General features: G+C 37.6%; 1 protein-coding gene across 2 annotated transcripts in view; it reads right to left on the reverse strand.

Moving 5' to 3' along the window:
- MAP2K5 (mitogen-activated protein kinase kinase 5) overlaps nt 1-20,503 on the reverse strand; it is a 261,252-nt gene that overhangs the window by 185,392 nt on the left and 55,357 nt on the right. For both annotated transcript variants that reach the window (XM_068963925.1, XM_068963924.1), the window contains exon 8: nt 16,697-16,761. In XM_068963925.1, coding sequence (XP_068820026.1) covers nt 16,697-16,761 — 65 coding nt within the window. The remainder of the gene's footprint in view (nt 1-16,696; nt 16,762-20,503) is intronic.

Raw genomic sequence — 20,503 nt, forward strand, 5'->3', positions numbered from 1 at the left:
TGGACAGAAGGGCCTGGTGGGCTACAGTCTACGGGGTTGCAAAGAGTCAGACACGACTGAGCAACTAACACACACATACACATTTGGCTGCGTGTCTTGGTTAAAGCACACGGGGATCTACAATCTTTGTTGTGACATGTGGAATCTTCAGTTGAGGCACACGGGATTCTTAGTTGTGCATGCAAACTCTCAGTTACAGCATATGGGATCCAGTTCCCTAACCAGGGATCAAATCCAGGCCCCTCGCACTGGGAGCACAGAGTCACAGCCAGCTGACCACCAGGGAAGTCCCTCAATTAGGAATTAAATTAAACAGAGACGAGGTATGAGGAATGGACCTGAACAACTTCAGATCCACAAATCAGGGAGCTGAGAAGAAACCAGTAAGGAGATGAGAAGGTACAGAACGTATGCCAGCAACAGAACCCACAGAACAGTAGTCCCAAGGCCCTGAATGTTGGCGTTACATCTCTGACACTGCCAAGTGCAGTACCTTGCTCAGGGCAGGTATCCAAAAGAACATGTGACTGACTTCAAATGCAACATTTGGGGACAAATGCAACTAATCTTATTATTTTCTATATGAAGAAGGGTCTAGTACAATACACACAAGGTTAGAGGTGTGTTAACTTTCGTCTAGGTCCTAATAAGGTTTTATTAAAAGATACATCAATCCAAAAAACTAAACAGAATTTCTATAAGAATCTTTAAAAGTGTGTAAGGAAAAGGAGAAATTTGAAAATGAAATGTTAAAAAGTCCTACATTCACACAGGACATAAGGGAGAAGCAACCTGTGTTCACATTTCAACATCTGGACTCCCACACAAATTTATGTCATGCATAAGATCAATTGCATCTGTATTTTACAATGTTTACTGAAATTATTTATGCTTAGAATCTCAAATTCTAGGAGAACTGAAAAAATATGAATCGGCCCAGATGACTCCTGTTCACAAAATAAATAACCTAGAGCTCATCATATATTTTCTGATAAAGCTTATACAATCTCATACAATTAAAGTAGGCATCCAATTTCTATGACACTATTCTGCATATTAATTTCTAAATACTTTCTAATCAAATTATTTTCAATTATGAGAAGAAAGAATTTATAATAGGGAAAACTTGTGCTTCTCTAATTGCGAGGTAGGATATAATTTAAGAATGGGGGACTGACCTATGATCTGACTGCAAATATTTCATATTTCAGCATAAATTATAATATGACATGTGATAAGTGTCATTCTGTTAGTAAAACCGTCATCAAAATGACTAAGGAAATATGCCTCCTCCCTTTTTTTCGCCTCTTGGAGCCAGGATTTCAAGAGTAATTGCACATGATGACTTTTAATCGTGACAGCAACACAAGAACACTACAGTGACAGCACTGGCACTGCCCTGTGAGGGGGCAGGGCAACTCTCTCACACGCCATGCGGAAGGAACGCCACTGACTTAAGTTCCACTCTCACAGAGCATGCTGCATAAAAGCTTAGTGAAAAGCGGGATGCAATTACTGTGAATTATTTATAGAGCACTATCAATTGTTGGAAATTCTCCAAATGAATGGGAAACTTAACAAGCCAGTCACTAAAATGGTGAAACCAGTAGTTAAGCTCTGGCTTAAGAAATACATACATACACAAACAAAACAAAAATATTTTGTTATTTTGTTGAGATAAATTAAAAAAAAAAAAAAACCCTGGATGTTGTCTTTTAATGCAATGACATGCTTTCAGGAACCAAAAGTAAACTAGCTATGGTTCAGTTAACGAAAATTTTGTTTTATTGCTTGATCATTTTAGAGATTTATTCTCTTGGTAAGTTTCTTTGGGGGTGGATTCTACCAACATGCCACATAACAAAATAGCCATCCACAGAAAAAAAAAAATTCAAATAGTTTCAGGGAAATCAACACTGACAGTTGTTGTCTCCCATAATAGATAAACACATTAGCCAGGCTCTAGCTGTTAAAATAGGAAATCCAAAGTAAACAGCAGTTGTAAAAAGCTTTTATATAAACTGTACTAGTTCAAACAGCAGTCTATGCCAACGTTCTTTCTGCCTAAAAACCCATTACAAATGCTGACTACTGATTGTAAAATGATTTATGGTTAAGCAACAGGGCCCCCCAGACTGTTTAAGTATCAAATCAAACATATTATTAGGTCACACATGTTAACAACTCTTTCAAGATGCTGATCATACACAGGGCTCACAAACCAACCTAATGTTTAATATAGAAAACTTGGCAGGGTTAGAAAGAGTTCCAACCAGAGAAGAGCTACTTTAACTCTACATTTTATGATTTCTTCTTCTTTCTATTTACTTTGGTTCTCCTTTTTACTTCCACATCTGTCTCAAAGTTAATGTGGTCAACACTTCCTCCATATTTCTTTCATAAGATGATATAGCCTTATTCAAGCCTTTAACATCAACTAGAGTAATGTCTTTTAATACATGGCCCAAGTACCTTTGAGATTAAGGAAGCTATAGTCATAGTGATCTCTTGATCAAAGCTTCTGAAAGAATGTTAACGGGCAAAACAGAGGCAAGAGAAAGTCTCATGATGAGGATGGGGAAAAAATGAGGCAACACATGTGGGAGGGAAACAAGAGTATCTTGACGATTAACTAGCTAGGAAACTTCTTTCCTGAAATATCTTGATTACAATATTATCTCTGCTCATAGTGGAAAGCTAAAAATAAGTCACTTTCCAAAATGAGATATAAAAATGGCTATTTCAGAAAACCTCCTTCTACTAACAAGTAACATTCAATTGTGCTTTATGGTTTATAAAAAGTTTTTTATATAAGGAAGCTATTTAAGTTGCACAAAAATGCATAAGGCAGATATTCTTACTAGCCCCATTTTACAGATAAGGGAAGCAAGGCTTGGTGAGGTTAACAACTGCTTCAAGATTCTTATCTCCTAAGCTTTAGAGAACTTTTTTTGGAAAAAGTTGGCTCAAAACTCAACATTCAAAAAGCGAAGATCATGATATCCAGTCCCATTTCATGGCAAATAGATGGGAAAACAATGGAAACAGTGAGAGACTTTATTTTTGCAGGCTGCAAAATCACTGCAGATGGTGACTGCAGCCATGAAATTAAAAGACGCTTGTTGCTTGGCAGAAAAGCTATGACCAACCTAGACAGCATATTAAAAAGCAGAGACATTACTTTGCCAAAAAGGTTCGTCTAGTCAAAGCTATGGTTTTTCCAGTAGTCATATATGGATGTGAGAGTTGGACTATAAAGAAAGCTGAGCACCGAAGAATTGATGCTTTTGAACTGTGGTACTGGAGAAAACTCTTGAGAGTCCCTTGGATTGCAAAGAGATCAAACCAGTCAATCCTAAAGGAAATCAGTCCTGAATATTTGGAAGGACTGATGTTGAAGCTGAAGCTCCAATACTTTGGCCACGTGATGCGAAGAACTGACTCATTGGAAAAGACCCTGAGGCTGGGAAAGATTGAAGGTGGAAAGAGAAGCAAACGACAAAGGATGAGAGGGATGGCATTACCGACTCAATGAACATGAGTCTGAGTAAATCCCAGGAGTTGGTGATGGACAGGGAAGCCTGGAGTGCTGCAGTCCATGGGTCACAAAGAGTCGAACATGACGGAGTGACTGAACTGAACTGAAGTGACTGAAGCTTTGGACTGAGCTGTGGGTTCAAATTCCTCTGCAGCCAAATCCAATGCTTGTCCCAAACAAGTCTGTGTGAACATAAACGGGCTGCTTCTAGATCCTCTAATTCCAGTTGTCTTCAAGGTTCTCTGGAAATGGTCAGCGCTGGTTTTTAAAAAGCAATAGGAAAAATCGATTGAATGACTCACTTTTCAGAGTTGCATTAACTTTTTCAGGCCACTGGGGTACAATTTACTAAATTACCTCTCCTTGAACACTAAATAGTACCCCAGTGGGTCAAAGAGTAAATGCACCTCTGAAAAGTGAGCCATTTATCCCCTTCTTCCCTGTAGTACCAGATGTAATCTGTCCCCTATGACAGAAATATTAACCCATTTCCATTAAAAACTCAAGAAATTGTCCCACACTTGAGAAAATGAGTAGGGGGAAGCTTCCCTGGGAGAGGAAAACAAAACAAACAAAAATCTCTCTTCTATAACCTTGCCCACAATACTGGTGAAAAGTCAACATGTATTTATTTGAAAATAGTGGGGTTTCATTCACTGGAGATTGATTTTAATCAAGGCCTCAAAACACAACAAAAAAATACAAATTCAAAGCTGATGGTTTTCAGCAGGCAGATGCACAGGACATCATGATGGCTAGTTTCATCCTGTACTGCAGTATTTAAAAAGCAAAGCTCAAACATTCATCTTGTGTGTGTAATACAATATATATCACAAATGGTGGTTCTTCCACATATCTCACTATCCTAGAGATTATCCCTTTGACACAAAAAATTCTTCTTGGCTAGCAAATAAGCACATTATTACTTTTAACCTTTATAAAGGCAAAAGCCTCTGAATACGTTTCTGAGTTGCCTCAGGAATAGCTATTGAGTGATTTAACAGTTGCTAGATACTTTAATAAAGCCAAACTTTAAGTTTTCAGCACTGTTAGTCTCTTATTCTTCTGGAAGATGGCTATGCAATGAAAATAAGACAACTTTAATTTAAGAATCATCCAGCTTCTAATTAAACTGCCATAGGCAGCTGGTTGGATAAGTTTTAATCAGTTTCAATCACCTATTGATTGGTATACTGAAGCCTAAAAAATTAAAAGTAAAAGATGATTGGGGAATTGTCCCATCTCAGAACAACAGTAGAGGCCTCTGTAAATAACTCCTCTTTTAACCATCAGCTAAATGAACACTTCAATACTGCAGTACAAAGTCTTCTGCAAAATTACTTTAACTAACAAGCAGAAATTTATCAGCTTCAGCCAAAATCAATGCTGAAATCAATTTGAACACTGGTTGTGTCTAAAGGGGCTCATTGGCAATTTAGGGAAATTACACCATGTAAATGCCTGTGCTTTAATTGAACAGTTTCATCAACTAGGCTGTGATTGCTGTCCATTCACTTATTTACTTTCACTGCAGCTACCATTCTGCAAAGGAATGGCTTTTGTCAAGCTGAAGAGAGGCACTTTATCTTCATTTCGTGCACTTTTGTGCATAACAGACTTCATGAAACTGGCATATCATGACTAGGGTTAAAACAAACCAGGAGGGACTTTTTCCTTTAACCCAAAAAATGAACAACACTCAAACTACCATCATACCTTACACCATCCAGGGAGAGTCATCTTTAAGCAAAGAAAAATCTTTGCCTCTATGTTTTGGACAACAGAAGAAAGTATTTGGATTCTAAACTAAATTCCATGATGCTCTTCTTTTTGAGATATCTGTAGTAACTTCCAAAAATATATAAACTGCATTAGAACATTCTCTCCAAAAATTAAGTAACATTTTGTTTTACAAAGTCCTTTGAGATTAGTCAAGAGGAGCTGATTCTCCAATCTATTCAGGAGATTAAGGCTTAAAGACATCACATATATTTTTAAAGTAAGATTAACGAGAGGAGAAAGGGAGAGGGGTCTGCATGGGAGGAAGAAACCAGACTTGTCTGTAAAGATCAGAGGCCAAAACATCTATAAGACTCCAACAACAATTTAAATACATACACAAAAGCACTCACAAAATCATGAGCAATGAGAAAAACCCAAAGATGCAATTTCTGCAGAACTATATGTGGAACTGACTGAAGTCTGGAGACAGAATTAATGTTTTAAATATTGGGTTAATCACTTAGTTCAAAGATTACAAATTTCAGGAAAGGTGAGAAGAAAGAAGACAGCTGTTTGTTCACATGAGTCATCTGTAAGGTACACGTGCCTGATGCAAAAAATAAAAATACAACATACAGCTGTAGCATATGTGCTAGAAAATGCCATCAGAAAATTTTAGGCTTGCACATAGTTTGCTTACTTTAGCTCCTCACAGAATCAAAATGCAACTGTTTACTAAAAAGGGCACTGGGAAAGCACCAAGAAATAAGAAAGCATGACTTTCAACTGTGGTTCTAGCCCTTGTCTTGCTTTAAGTCCTCAGAGAAATCCCTTGATTTCAGGGCTGCATCACAGGTTACACGATGTTGGTGACACCTATTCTACCCAGCCACATTCCAGCGTTGCTGGCGTTAACCCTTGGCGTGCGCCGGTGGCCCAGGGTGCAAACAGAAATGCAGCCATTCGATTCTGAGCATCCTCTGCATCCTGGGGACATGAAGGCAGGGCCTTAAAACCTTTTACTAGGCTTCCAGGGAAGCAGAGAAACTTCTCATTTACCTTTTCAGCCAGCTACCTGAGGCTTACACTCTGCAACACTAAAAAATTAACTTTCAAAAAAAGTTAAAAGGAAGAAAAAACAAATGGTGTACAGAAACTAAACTGGGCACATGTGTTGTAGTAAAAATTCACTCTGTAATTTTATCCCACCTATCATTTTCCGTACAATTATAAAATTTCATTGGCTATATATTTTGTTGTGCAGACAACATAAAAATATATTTTATTCATAGTTTTTAGATAACTTTTCAGAAAACTTAATTATGGTTTAATCAGAGCTTTGTTTATTGACTATAGTATACTGTTACATTTTGTTTCTATAGTTAGTAGTCATAATAGAATCAGTATGCTTGAGAATCTTACGCAATGTATATTTTCCAAGTACACTAAGCTTGTTAAAATGCTATACTGATTGTGCCCTAAAGCAAGTTCTAATTTTGTCTGAACATTCTTCATTTCATTATTTGAATTCACAAAACAAAAACCACAGTTCTGCTTAGAGCAATAATACTGTACATTCTTTTTCTTTCCTTCTTTTGTAGTACTGACTAGGAAAAATATGGAAATTTTGGGGTCAAGAGGATAACATAATACAAAGTTACACTTAAAAATCAAAGTAATGTTTAAAAAAACTTGATGCTTAATACCCAGAGCTTAAGTCTCTATTGTTGTTTCCCCCTCTCATTTAGCAACCTGCTCCTCCAATTCAGTACTAGTGCACAAATCAGAACCTAAGTGTATTCGACTCCAGTAAGGCAGCAATTTAACAGGAACATGGTCTCTTATAGCAAGGTAACCAAAGACAGAGCAATTAAAAAAAAAAAAAAAAACTGTGGCAGAAAGTTATACACAGTAAATGCAGTTTGTACTTTCCAGTGAATTATTTTCCAAAAAAGCAATTTAAGCAAATACCCTAGATGCTATGGTATACAAATATTTGCTTGTGCTATATGCCAACCAAGAGCCGTTAATTTTCTAACACATCAGATACTGTAAAATAGTTTAGAAAAATTTAATGTGTCTTATAAATCAAGAAATGCTCCAACTCCTCTAGCACAACCACAGAATTAATCTCAGGATCCAATTATTAAATTCAAAGCTTTTGATAAGTAAAGAGACCCAAAGGATAGACCAAATAACAAGTTATGTTGCCGTAATTCTGTCAGCGAAGTAATGGTTGTTTTAACATCTACTAAAAAGCCCCTAAAATTAACAACTAGAGATGGTGCATCACTGACTTTCAAGATCATATATTAATTTAGATCTCACATTGAAAAATAATTTCGGTTAAAAACTGAGAAACTTAAGAGTGTAGATGACAAAAAGGAAAACCATGGCTTGAGAAGCAGGCCCAAGTACTGATGTAGTGTCCGAAGAAATTTGAGGTGGACAACTCGATGTTTTGATACTGAGTTCTAATCTTGATTTGACCATGGGCATGCCACTTAACCCTTCCAAGCTTTATCTTTCTCACTAGTAAAAAGGGGCCAAGTATACCGACCAGGCTTCTCAGCAAGGATTTAGCGGGATCTCAAAGATCCCACATGATCAGGCTCCTTCCCATTTCTCCACCGGCCCCCGAGCTTGCTCTGCTCCAACTCCACCACACTCCTAGACACAGCACCTTCACACCCATCTCAGGGCATCCTCCGCAGCAGTTCCTTCCGCCTGGATCCTGGATTCCCAGATTCTCCGATGACTGGCTCCTTCCTGTCCCTTCAGGTCTCAGCTCCAATATCCCCTCCTCAGACAAGCCTTCCTGAGCATTCTTTACAGCACCGGTAAGGTCTGATATCATCTTACTTCGGTATTCATTTTCTTGATTGCTGTCTGTCTCCCCCCCTAGAACAAGCTCCAGGGGCACTGGCCACTTGTGTTATTCACTACTGGACGGCTTTGACACAGAGTGACTCTTGGTGAGCATATGTTCAACAAATATACAATAAGACAAAATCTAAAAGAACAAAACCAAATGATACTTGCCATTAACATTTTTATGGTAGCTGAATGCTAAATTTCATTCTGGAACTTTACACTCAGGAGTAACCTTTGCAGTCTTTTCACGTCCAGTCTAGGTGTGAATTCTTTTCTCAGCAGTCCTGAACACTGAGCCGTATCATTCTGCTTAAGGTAGAAGCCAGAGTCACCCAGCGATGCACAATACTTTGCATCCATCCTGAGACTGTGAAGACATGCAGGTTAATTCCTAAAACACTAAGTGTCTACAGTAGGTAAGGAGTGGCACTGGGCCCTGGAAAGACATCCGTCCAAATGACCTCTAGGCGATTCATGGGGTCGCAAAGAGTTGGACACAACTGAGCGACTGAACTGAACTGAGGGAGGACAGGCCGGCGGGAAGAGTAGCAGGAAGAATACATGGCTCACTCTAACCAAAGGCACCGTCACACAGACATTCAAGACAAGCAATCTGAGGTGAGCCTTCAGAAAAACCTGCTCCTCTGTCTACAGGAATGCCCTTCAGACTTTATGTCAGTTGTCATGGGACCTCTTGATTTTCTTATTCAGATAAAAGGCAGCCAACTCCTCTGATCACTTTTCAACTCAAATAACAGTTCCTCCATGAGGCCCTTTCTGAATCCTCCTGAGCAAAGAGCTAAAAGTCATCACTCCCTCCTCGGCCCGCAAGGGCCTGTGTACCACAGAGACACGTGGCCTAGACTGTGAGGCTCTGCACTTACCTATCGACAAGACGTCTCCCTCCATCTGGACAAGGCCGATGAGCGCCTGCTCTCCCCAGCAGCTGACGCAATGCCCTCCACACAGCACATGCTCAGAAGGTGCCCACTAATGAACGAAGGAGGACCGGACGGCACAATGTCCCAGACCCCTGTTTATTCTCCCCATGCTCCTCTGAGTGGTCTCTGAACTGTCCATATCTCTGGAAAGTCAGTATCCAGAACTAGACACAAAAATCCAAAAGTTACACCCTGTGAGACAAAGTCAAACCCAGATGCTATACGCTCTTAATGCAGCCAGAAAATGGCTTTTAATGGAAACTAGACCTCTTCCACCCTATAAAAACAGAAGTGTACTAATGCTTATCTGTTCTTAACCACTTCTGCTGAGGACTTTATATTTCTCTATAAAGAAAGCACTTTTATTAAAATAAAATATTAGAAAGAAGTCTTGCTACTTCAAAACTATTCTTCCCTAAAAGGAGATAGAGTTGAAATACTTCAATTCAGCAAATTCTTACTTGAAATATTACCATAATGTATTGATTTTTACCAGACTCAATTGACTGAAAAGTTGTTTGTGTAGCAATATTGGCCAAACCAATATACTAGAACAACTTTGTTACCCATAGTAATCAAGCGCATTTCTGAAGTATAATTATACTGTCATAAAAATAAAGCCAAGATACCCTTTTCCAAGCAATAAAACAATAAGGGCTATAAAAAAGGAAGAAGAAAAGGCTAAATAAATGAGATTTTTTAAAATGAAATTTAGTGTCTTTCAGAAACACCCCTGCCTCTTCTTCCTTCCCTTAAGCCAAGGTTAGCAGAAAATGATCAATACTTCAATCTCAATAAACTATTTCAATAATAGTTAATTCGGGTGGAAACAGTCTGAAAATCTCTGCTCAGCGACCTGTGACATCCTGTCATGTTGGCTGGATGCCAATAATCCATCATTGCTGTAATGAATGTGAGCATGTGTGAAGTTATGGGAACGTGGAGATGGGGCAGCAAAGGTGGGAAAGGTGCCGAGAGTCAGGGGCTCAGGTTCATTCTTCAGATTCTAATCGATACAAGGCACATTACTGTATGAAACAAACCTGTAACAGTGAATGCTGAGAGAGGGAAGTGTACATAATTAATTTTATTTGACAAATGCTCATTGATTTTCTGAAAATATTTAATATCCTTGCTTGTCACATGATACTATAATACAATCCAGCCATATGTAAGTATTTAATTTTACATTAAGATGATGTCTTATTTGCTTGTTTAAAATACAATCCTGGCTGCAAGGAAAAGGCACTTCATTTGATTGGAAATTTAAAGTTAAAATAAATCAAACAATCACCCTAGCTCTTGGGTCAATATCAAAACCATTTAAAAACTACTCTTAATTTACAAGATGCACTTCAGGGAGAAAAACAAAAAGAAGTGGGGTCACTGATGCAGTTGTTAGAGAAACTGGGGTCAGGTCTATGACTGTTTCTGGTTTGGCACCTTTGGGTTGTTTGGTGAAAAAGGAAATCAGAGCTTTTCTCGGTATTATGTGGTTCCCAATATTTACATCAAGGACCCTCCTGGTTGCACTTTCCCTTCAGGAAACCTATGTTTTAAAATATTTTGTTTATTAAACAGCATTTAATTAGGCAACAATTCATGTATTTTTTCATTTTCTATAACTGACCACCACAGCTTCTAATTTTCATAAAATAAATCATGTTAACTGCAATGGGCTGATACAATTCCAGTCCTGAAACAAAAATGTTTTAGTTGGCCTGTAAGTCATATCATAAGGGTAGAATACAATTTAATAGTTCACATGATCTGAGTTACTGTCTCCAAGAACCATCCCCACCCTACTGCCCAACAAATATTTCATAATATAGGTAAGACAACAGAAAGAAGGCAAGACCAACACCTTTGAGAATTATTAACCCTTCCCTCCTCTCTTATCTCTAGATATGGCCAAATTAATTGTTAAATAATGGTATATATCCAATCTTTGAAACACCATGTAGTTAGCATACATGCTACCGATTATACCACTGAGAAAATTCTACTTCAAACCCAGGTTACACTTTTAACTGTACCATAAGAAGCAGCTAGATTTAGAAAATCCACTAGTGTTTTCCAATACCTTGAGATTAGAATACATGGCCAGAAAGCTGACAGCAAGAGTCTTAGCCTAAATAATTGAATTAAAGAAAGAGAACAGATGAACCTTAAGTGTGTGTTGGCTAACTGACTCAGCATGGCCTAAGTCCTAAGAGGTAGATACTACTTCATTTTTGGACCCAGAGCTTATGCGACTCCTTCAAACAATGCACTGAAGAAGCAAAAAACCTCAGTGCCTGGCTCATTATCATAGTACGTTTTCAAAGTAACTGGGCCTATTAATTACTTTCATTTCCACGTGATTTACTATCCAAGAAAAAAGGATAGTAACTAGAATGTTGAGTTAGTGGATACCAAATACTCAGGTTTTTTTTTTTTTTTTAATTAATTTTTTTTTATTTAATTTTAAAATCTTTAATTCTTACATGTGTTCCCAAACATGAAACCCCCTCCCACCTCCCTCCCCATAACATCTCTGTGGGTCATCCCCATGCACCAGCCCCAAGCATGCTGTATCCTGCGTCAGACATAGACTGGCGATTCAATTCTTACATGATAGTATACATGATAGAATGCCATTCTCCCAAATCATCCCACCCTCTCCCTCTCCCTCTGAGTCCAAAAGTACGTGAAAGAAAATTAATCATTCAAACATGCTTTTAGTTTAGAAATCCCTATGCTTCTTGGTGAATGTTCTAAAACAATTATGCAGGCTCAAAATTATGCAGCCTCTACAACTAGCTAGACATGGGGAGGATCCAATTAAAGAAGTCTGCTAAAACCTGCTTGGAAAAAACCTCCACTGGCCTCATTCTCATTCCAGCCAACATGTATAGAGCATCTCTTCTATCCTTAGGACTGTGCTGGGTACACTAGAAAATACAAGTAAATGCAATGGACTCTGCTTGACCTTGAGAAAACACTGCCTCGGGGAGAAACAGAGTGAAAGGAAGAGACGCTGTGTAGAGTGCTGGCTCTGCTACGTGAATGTGAGCCCCAGCTTTTACCAGTGGTAAAACAGGCTTGCCATTATACCAGCTGTCTTATAGCAATTTCAAAGTAAACTACAATAAAAGAGAATATACCTTGAAACTTTGAAAAATCATACTATTTAAAATAATATACGATATAAAAATAAACCATACTCATAAAGCAACTAAAGAACAAAAGGAAACATAGAAATATATTATGTATCATACTGCAGAATTTCTCAAAGTTAATTGAATACAACTTTAATTCTGTGAGATATTTTCAGATCTTTCTCAAGAAAACAATCCTATGGCCAAGTAAGCATAGAAAGCCCAGGGATTAATGCTCTATCACTGTTCATTTCGATCATGAACAGTAGTAAGTTCATGTAAGTACCATGAACATTCAGTGTCAGTCACAGTACTAAGACTTTTTTATGGAACATCTAATTTAACCTCACAGTAATTTTGTAAGACGTGTACTCAGTTGCTAAGTCCTGTCCAACTCCTTGTGACCCCATGGACTACAGCCCACCAGACTCCTCTGTCCGTGGGATTCTCCAGGCAAGAGTACTGGAGTGGGTTGCCACTTCCTCCTCCAGGGAACCTTCCCAACCCAAGGATCGAATCCATGTCTCCTGCGTCTCCTGCACTGGCAGGCAGAATCTTTACCACTGAGCCACCTGGGAAGCCCACTTTTATAAGATAGGTATTAGTGTTATCCCCATTTTATGCATAGGGAAACTGAGATAGAAGACACTATGTAACTTTCCCAACATCACACAAGCTGCTTAGTGGCAGATGCAGAATTCAAACTCAGAGTCCCTATACTTAACCACAACACATACTGTTTTCTACTTCCTCTAAGTTTTCAGAATTCATTGTGAATCTATCAGAAGGGAATAGTACATGTGTGCTTCCTGATTTATTTTTTGGAGCAACTTGTACTTTAGGAAATGAAGCAGTTAAAATACATTCATTTACTTTTCCTAAATAATTCTTTCTCCTAGAATTGATCCATTTCATCCAAACTAATAATCCAAGAGATACCACAATTTAAAATTATCTGGCTGGATGACTATCATGAGTTCAGCAGGGGGCTATACACAGAATCCACATTTGGTTCAAATACATAGGCCCAGAATTTCATACTGTATAACTGAGGAGAATATCCAAACTTAAAGGATGAAAATGTGATCAACTATTAAATAATATATATTGTAGTTACACAATATCGTATTCCTTAAAATTCACAACATCTCAAGTGGAGTAAATAAGACTGAAATATCAACTTTTGCTTCACATTTATTAGCTTTATTATTCTTTATAAGAAAAAAAAAATAGGCCCATTAGGCAGTTTTGTTACCAATGAGTGGATTTTCCAATATTTTCTTCATCTAGTTTATGTAGCATAGCCTGTAATGTAATCATTTTTGTTTGAAAAATCACAGTTTTTATAGTCAACACCATTAAGGTAAACTTAGTATAGGAGAAAGTCAATCATAACACATCAAACACTCAGTTTTATAGAGACTTTAGTAAAGTGGCTTTTCATTTCTTGACGATTATACCATTTCTTTGTGCTGAACTAAAAGCCAGAAATAGAACACCACAAATTGAAGCCCAGAGAGAAATGAAGGCCAATGATCAATGACAATGATCAATGACGTGATGGACATGAGCTTGAGTAGGCTCTGGGAGTTGGTGACGGACAGGGAAGCCTGGCATGCTGCAGTCCACGGGGTCACAAAGAGTTGGACATGACTGAGCAACTGAACTGAACTGAACTGATCAATGACAAGTGGTCATGTAATTTTATATCTTCATGTTCTCTCTCCTTAAGAATCACCTAGGCAATAAGTGAAATGTCTTCTTTGCATAAGAAATCTATGACATAAAATAAAGTACTGAAATGATCATGACACCGCCACTCACCCTCCATAAACAACCACTGTCAAAAACATACTGACTCTTACAACATGTTCTGAGCATCAGCAATGGAAGCCAACTATATAAACCCAGAAGAAGTTGCTAATGTCACTGCGGCATCCTAGCAAATTAAAGAACTCGCGCTACGGACCCTCCCTTGGATACTGTGACTCTAATAAAAAGAAAACTTCTAGCCATGCTTCTTAGCTAAAAACATTAGCCAGGCGAATGGGAAATTATCTGCAAGACAAAAAAGTGCAGACGGACAGTGTTGACGGTCACACAACAATGTGAACGCACTTAATGCCACTGAACTGTAGACTTACAAATGGCTGAGATGGTAATTTTTATGTTTTTACTACAATTAAGGATAATAGTTAAAGAAAAACAACACTAAAATAATTTTATGCTGTAATTTTCCCTTGCTGGATGGGCATGTTATTTCTACTTCCCTGTATGCCCTCTCCCCTTTTTTTTAAGATAAAAGATTAAAATTTTAACACATAGAATATTATTTCCAATAAAAATTTTCTGCTGGGGTGTGGTCCTATGTTTTCTCCTTTCTAGAATAAATCAGGATAGTAAATTCACAACAGGCCTTCAATTTAAAAATATTGACATGCTCAAGAGTCAAACATTTGCTGAAACAACACAAATAAGTAGGTTAGACGTCTAAAGAAATGTGTTTGGATTCTATTCGAAGCCGATAAAAGGCATTCAAAGAGTTGCTAGAAAACTTATCTAGCAACTGTTCTACACCTGAACATTAGCATAAAAGCATTAAGAAGAAGAAAGGCTGAGACTTTGAAAACTGCTCCCTTTAGGGAACTCAAGAGAAGCAATTTGAGTATACATGTTCCTTCTTATTTCTAATGGTACCTGAACCCAAGAACCTTCAGGACAGGGTAAAAAGTCAAGTCAGATAAGAGTGAGGAGGAGAAGACCAGAACGAAGAAATGCTATTTATGCAGTACTAGGGGTTGCATGGAGAAGGCAATGGCACCCCACTCCAGTACTCTTGCCTGGAAAATCCCATGGATGGAGGAGCCTGGTAGGCTGCAGTCTATGGGGTCACTAAGAGTCGGACACAACTGAGCAACTTCACTTTCACTTTTCACTTTCATGCATTGGAGAAGGAAATGGCAACCCACTCCAGTGTTCTTGCCTGGAGAATCCCAGGGACGGGGGAGCCTGGTGGGAAGCCGTCTCTGGGGTCACACAGAGTCGGACACGACTGAAGTGACTTAGCAGCAGCAGCAGGGGTTGCATGGGAAGGAATGATAGTACAGATCCAGGAAATGACAATGGCAACCTCAAATTCTTTAGACGAATTAGGCATCACACATTTTAAGGGCAAGAGGGTAAGACCCAAGGATTGTGAATGAAATGTGTTATTATTTAATTATCTGAATTAGCATAGTGGAAGCAATTAACATTCAGACCAACTACTCGCCATACTCAGTCATCTAGAGGGAAAACCATCCAAATATGTAAACATATGTTCTTAAAGGACTATGTTAAAGGACTTTAGGAGAAAGGACATTTCCTGGCTCTACCTACAGAGAGGATCAAAGCCCTAGGGAGGGAACTGGATCAGATAACTTTGAAGGAGCTTCTAACCTGAGAAATCTAATTCTATGCCAAGGTTGCATCTGAGTTGACGATATTCTGGAATTTTAGGATGTGACCTTTCATGTTCAAGGGCAACAGGGCAATTTTTAGCTATATTCACATGGTTAGTAAGAACTCAAAATTGTAAGAAAATCAGTAACCAATAAGAACATAAATTAATTATTTTACAACTTTGCAAATATATATTAATATCAATAGTAAAATATCTAAGGTAAAAACACAATTATAATGTGATGCAGGGGTAGTGTATATATGGAAAACAGCTCTCTAGAGGAAAGCTTTATTACACCCTCAGGGCTTTCTTACAGAATATGGATTTTTTTAATTCCTAGTGGAATATTTTTCATACATCATTGCAGACTATTAAGTACCAGATATTACATTATGTAGTTTAAACTTTGCACTACTGCATGAGAAAGACTTCCCTGTCGAGAGAAGTATTTTTTACGGTTAGCATTTTTTAATATGAAAATGAACACTCCTTTAGGCTAAGATCACTGCAACCAGAATTTGGGAGAATTTTATAACTTAACATATTCATCAATGTGTAGAAATTCTCTCAGGGGTGTAGGGTGAGGAGAGGAGGAAACACAACAGGAAGAGGCTTTTGAATCACTAAGTGTCGACACAGGGCAAAGCAATGGTATTTATAAGGTTTGTCTTCCCTTGGGCATAGGTGTAAACAGGCAGGGGACTAGCATAGGGTGCTGGCAAGTTAAAAAAAAATAATGGTGTTAAAAGAGTGAAAAAAAAATGCATTAAACTTCAGGCCAGTTAAAGGTATACTTGTTAATGGTGGACTATTAAATGCTCACCCAGGAGAGATGCAGACTCAGAAATATTAAAAAGGCAATATAAATGCACTTTTCCAAGCAATTTCTGAGAAAATAGATGCCTTACAGAATTTTGGAGTCACATGTGGAAATAAAATCTAAGTGCTGGTGGTCATTTAAAAATCTCCGCCGTGGAGAACTTGGATACCCACATTTGGCAAAAGTGGAGAGAAAGTTTAAACAAAATTGACTACTCACTTGTAGACTGTGCCGCCGTTGCCGTGACCAAGAGTGTCTCGATACCGTATGTCTTGTTCATTCATCTCCACAAGAAAGAAAGAAAAACAAAAAGGGTGTCATGCTGCGGATGGAAATGTCAAGGAAAAGCAACTCTGGGCCATAAACAACAAGCAGTCTGGGTCATTTCAAGTTCAGCTGCAAGAACGAGAAGATCAATACAACATTTGCTGTCCAATTTATAAAAGACGATACCAAGGGACAAAGTGATGGAAAGTTTAATGACAATTTGTTTGCCTGGGTCATTTCATTAAAGTTTGATAAAAGGTGTCAAAATGGAATGATATAACATAGCTCAAAAGGGTCAGGTCAGAGATACCGATAAGAACGGTCTCCAGCTCTACAATAACCACGGCCAAACAGCACTGCACGTAACTAAAGTCAGACTTGGCAAGACACACACACACACACACACACACACACCCCTAGTAATCCAATGCACAATCTGTAAATACATCAGCCCCTGAAAACTCAAGTGACCCTCTAATTAACATTAAACAAACTAACTGAATAATGTTAATGATTTTCCTAGAGTTGACACTGCTTTTTTGGGGGGGGAGGATGATAAATTAGTACCCAGCAATAGCTGGGTAGAAATCTTATGGAAAAGTGCCAAATCAACACACTTTAAAAGCCACATACAGTAAAATATTATAATGCATAAAAGGAAAACAAGTAAGCATGTGATTCATATAAAGTCATTTTTCTAATTCATTATACAAAGCAACATGTACATTTTCCCAGATTCTGTAAAACTGTTATACCACAAATACTACACTCATTTGTATAGTGAATAGAAGTGAAATTATTTTAGTACCCACAATATAATGTTTTAGAGTTTGAAACAACTCCCTAAGTAATTATTTATCAAATGACTTTAAGACTAGTCAGATTCTATTTAAGGTATTCAGTAATTTTCTACACACTGGTCCAGTTGCTTAAAAATTAACTGCCAACTTTATTCACTAAGTGGATTCAATAAAATGTTATTTTCCATATAGCTAAAGCTTGGGAAAAGCCATAGTAAGCCCTGAAAAAAAAATCAATTTCCAGGGAATTGCACTGCCTTGCATGGGCAAAAAATGGATGGAGTTTTTAATTCAGTATCACCTGGAAAAAAAATAGTTTGCTTTCAGACCATTATAGTAAAGCTTTAAATATTTTGCTCTACTCTAAACTTTCACCAGTGGAATAAAACAAGGCTCCATTTATCAAGGGAAATATTTTTCTTCTATACATTTCTGAGGTTGAAGCTTCAGAGAACTGTGATAATTAGGAATACAGTGGAAGTTATAGAAACAGCTTCCTTTCTAAGCCATTCTGCCAAACTGTAAAAGAATATTGACAGATTAATGTATAAAGGCCAATCTCAGCACCTAATTTAATTGTAGTATAACCTAACTGATGTAATTTGCAACCAGCTAATTACTACATTTAGGGTCAGAGGCAAAATGACAGATGAGTCATAAAAATTGGCAAAATTTTTTCTATTTGAGGGAAATTCTTTTCTTCATTTCCTTTAAATCACTAATACAGAAAATAAAACAAATTTCAACCTATATAAAATATGTGGCATGAAGAAAAGAAAATCTCATTATTCTGGACCAAATGACAAATTTTAAAGCAGCATGAAATTGCACATAAAGTAACTTGAGATGCTAAATAAACTAGGAGAGTTCCTACTGGGTTTACCTTAATCAAACAGTATAAAATATGTAATATTTACGTACGTAAATATCAGTATATATTGGTGGGTACAAATAGGCTACTTCCTTGAAAACATTCCTCAAGGTAGCCTAAACATTACTGCAACAACCTAATTTGTACTAGTAACTTGCTGAACAATCTGTATCCTCATCATGGCCTGAAATAAATTTCTAGGAGAAAGTTCATTCAATGTCCACAAATCCTGAATTGGCAGCAATGAGATTTAAGGGTAAGCTGGATGCAGCTATAGGATCTGGGCCCCAGAGACGTCATAGTCCGATTACATCCCCTCCATCTACACCACACCGTCAGAACTTTCCAGGTAAAAGGAACAGTAGTTTCCTCTTAGAAAAATATAAATATCAAGACTCAGTGATATTACACATTCCAATAACATACTGTGAGAGACCTAGGACTTTAGAGGGGGCTTGATTTTGTGATATTTTGCTGGAGGCAGAAAAGGCAAAGGGGTAGGTCTCTAAGTAGCTTCAACCATTATAATCCCAACATCAGTCTTTTTTTACCTTTAAAACCCCTAGGCTGAAAAAAAAAGTGGCACAGTCACCCACCTAGCACTCCAACTTAACCAGGAGTGGTAGACAGAAAAAAGGCAGGGGCTAAGCTGAAAGCTTCAGTGATATGGGGATGTTATGGAGGCTATATAGGGTGTAGGGGGTGTGTGTGTACAGACAAGTGTTATGCGCATGCCAATACAATGTTTAGGCAAATTCAAGGGTGGAAATTTGGAATCCCTCAGATAATCAGAAAGACTGTAAGAGTATCATAAAGATAAAAATGGTTTTAAAGAATAAGTTCTAGAACTATGTCACTCAAAAAACAGTATCTATAAAAAATTAAGTGTTTCTACAATGTTTTAAAGCTTTATATAGAAATCTGCCTAGACTGTAAATAGACTAGTAGATTTTTCTATTTAAAAATATCAGATATTTTTGCCTATGGGAACCTTCTAATTTTTATACAGTATGTAAGTATTAATCATGTCAGAAAAGTTTTAAAAAAGGAAAACTATTAGGGTCAAGCTTATGAACTGATTACAAAAAATTTTAAGAATTGTCTATCTCTGATCAAAATGGGTTACTCTAATTGATCTTAAATATGAAACAATCATTAAAGGGATAAACAAATAGCTAACAACGTATCTGCCTTTTTAGTTTAGAAAAGCATATTAATTCAACTTTTCTAAAATGAAACCTAGGAACAGTGCTCATTATGATACAAAGGTGGGATTTATAAGCCTACAAAGTATAGTATTTAAATATTACAGTTGAGATCAGGTAACATAAAAATCATATATTTTTACAACATTTTAAGCTTATAAGCCAATTCATTAGTGTCACGTAACTAGTCAAGGTGAGAACTGAGTCTCAGCTGATCTCATGGGTAAGTATAGAGGGACAGCCTCTCCATCAATGGTCACTGGCCCATAGAAAGGAAAATAATCAACTGAAGGGCACTCAAAAGTTAAAAGCAATTTCATCAACTACGTTTGTTTTTAAGAAGAGAAATCACATAGCTATTTTATTTTAAGTAAGGGGTAAAAGAAAGTTTTTATACAATTAAAGATACCAAATAACTTTTCAGTATTAGTCAGTTTCCTTATTTCAACTGAAAAAAAAAAAAAAAAGGCAAATAAAAGGCAGAATAACAGATGTGAGGGAGGAAGAAGAAAAAAAACCCTGAGAGTTACAATTATGTGTCAACTGCCATGCTAGCAAATGACCTGAGAGACACAGGGGCACTGGGCTCTGAGGCTGCTGAAAGAGAAGCGAGGGGTGGGGGGGGGGGGGGGGGGGGGGTGCCGGAAGAGTGGGGAGGTTTTGCTGGTTTGGGGAGACAGCTGTCATGGAGTCCGGACACACACTCTCATCCACATTCAGGTTAGACCTAAGATGAACTGGGAGACTCTACGTGTTTTACATATATTGGTAATAGGACAGTTTTTAAAGCTAATTTTATGTTGAATACTATTTTTCTTCCTCCTTTTTTTTTTTCTCCTAAACACAGGAAGTTTTTTAAAGGTATCTGAAGTTCACAAAACAG

Source organism: Capricornis sumatraensis, chromosome 2 (assembly GCF_032405125.1).
Source record: "Capricornis sumatraensis isolate serow.1 chromosome 2, serow.2, whole genome shotgun sequence".
Lineage (NCBI taxonomy): Eukaryota > Metazoa > Chordata > Mammalia > Artiodactyla > Bovidae > Capricornis > Capricornis sumatraensis.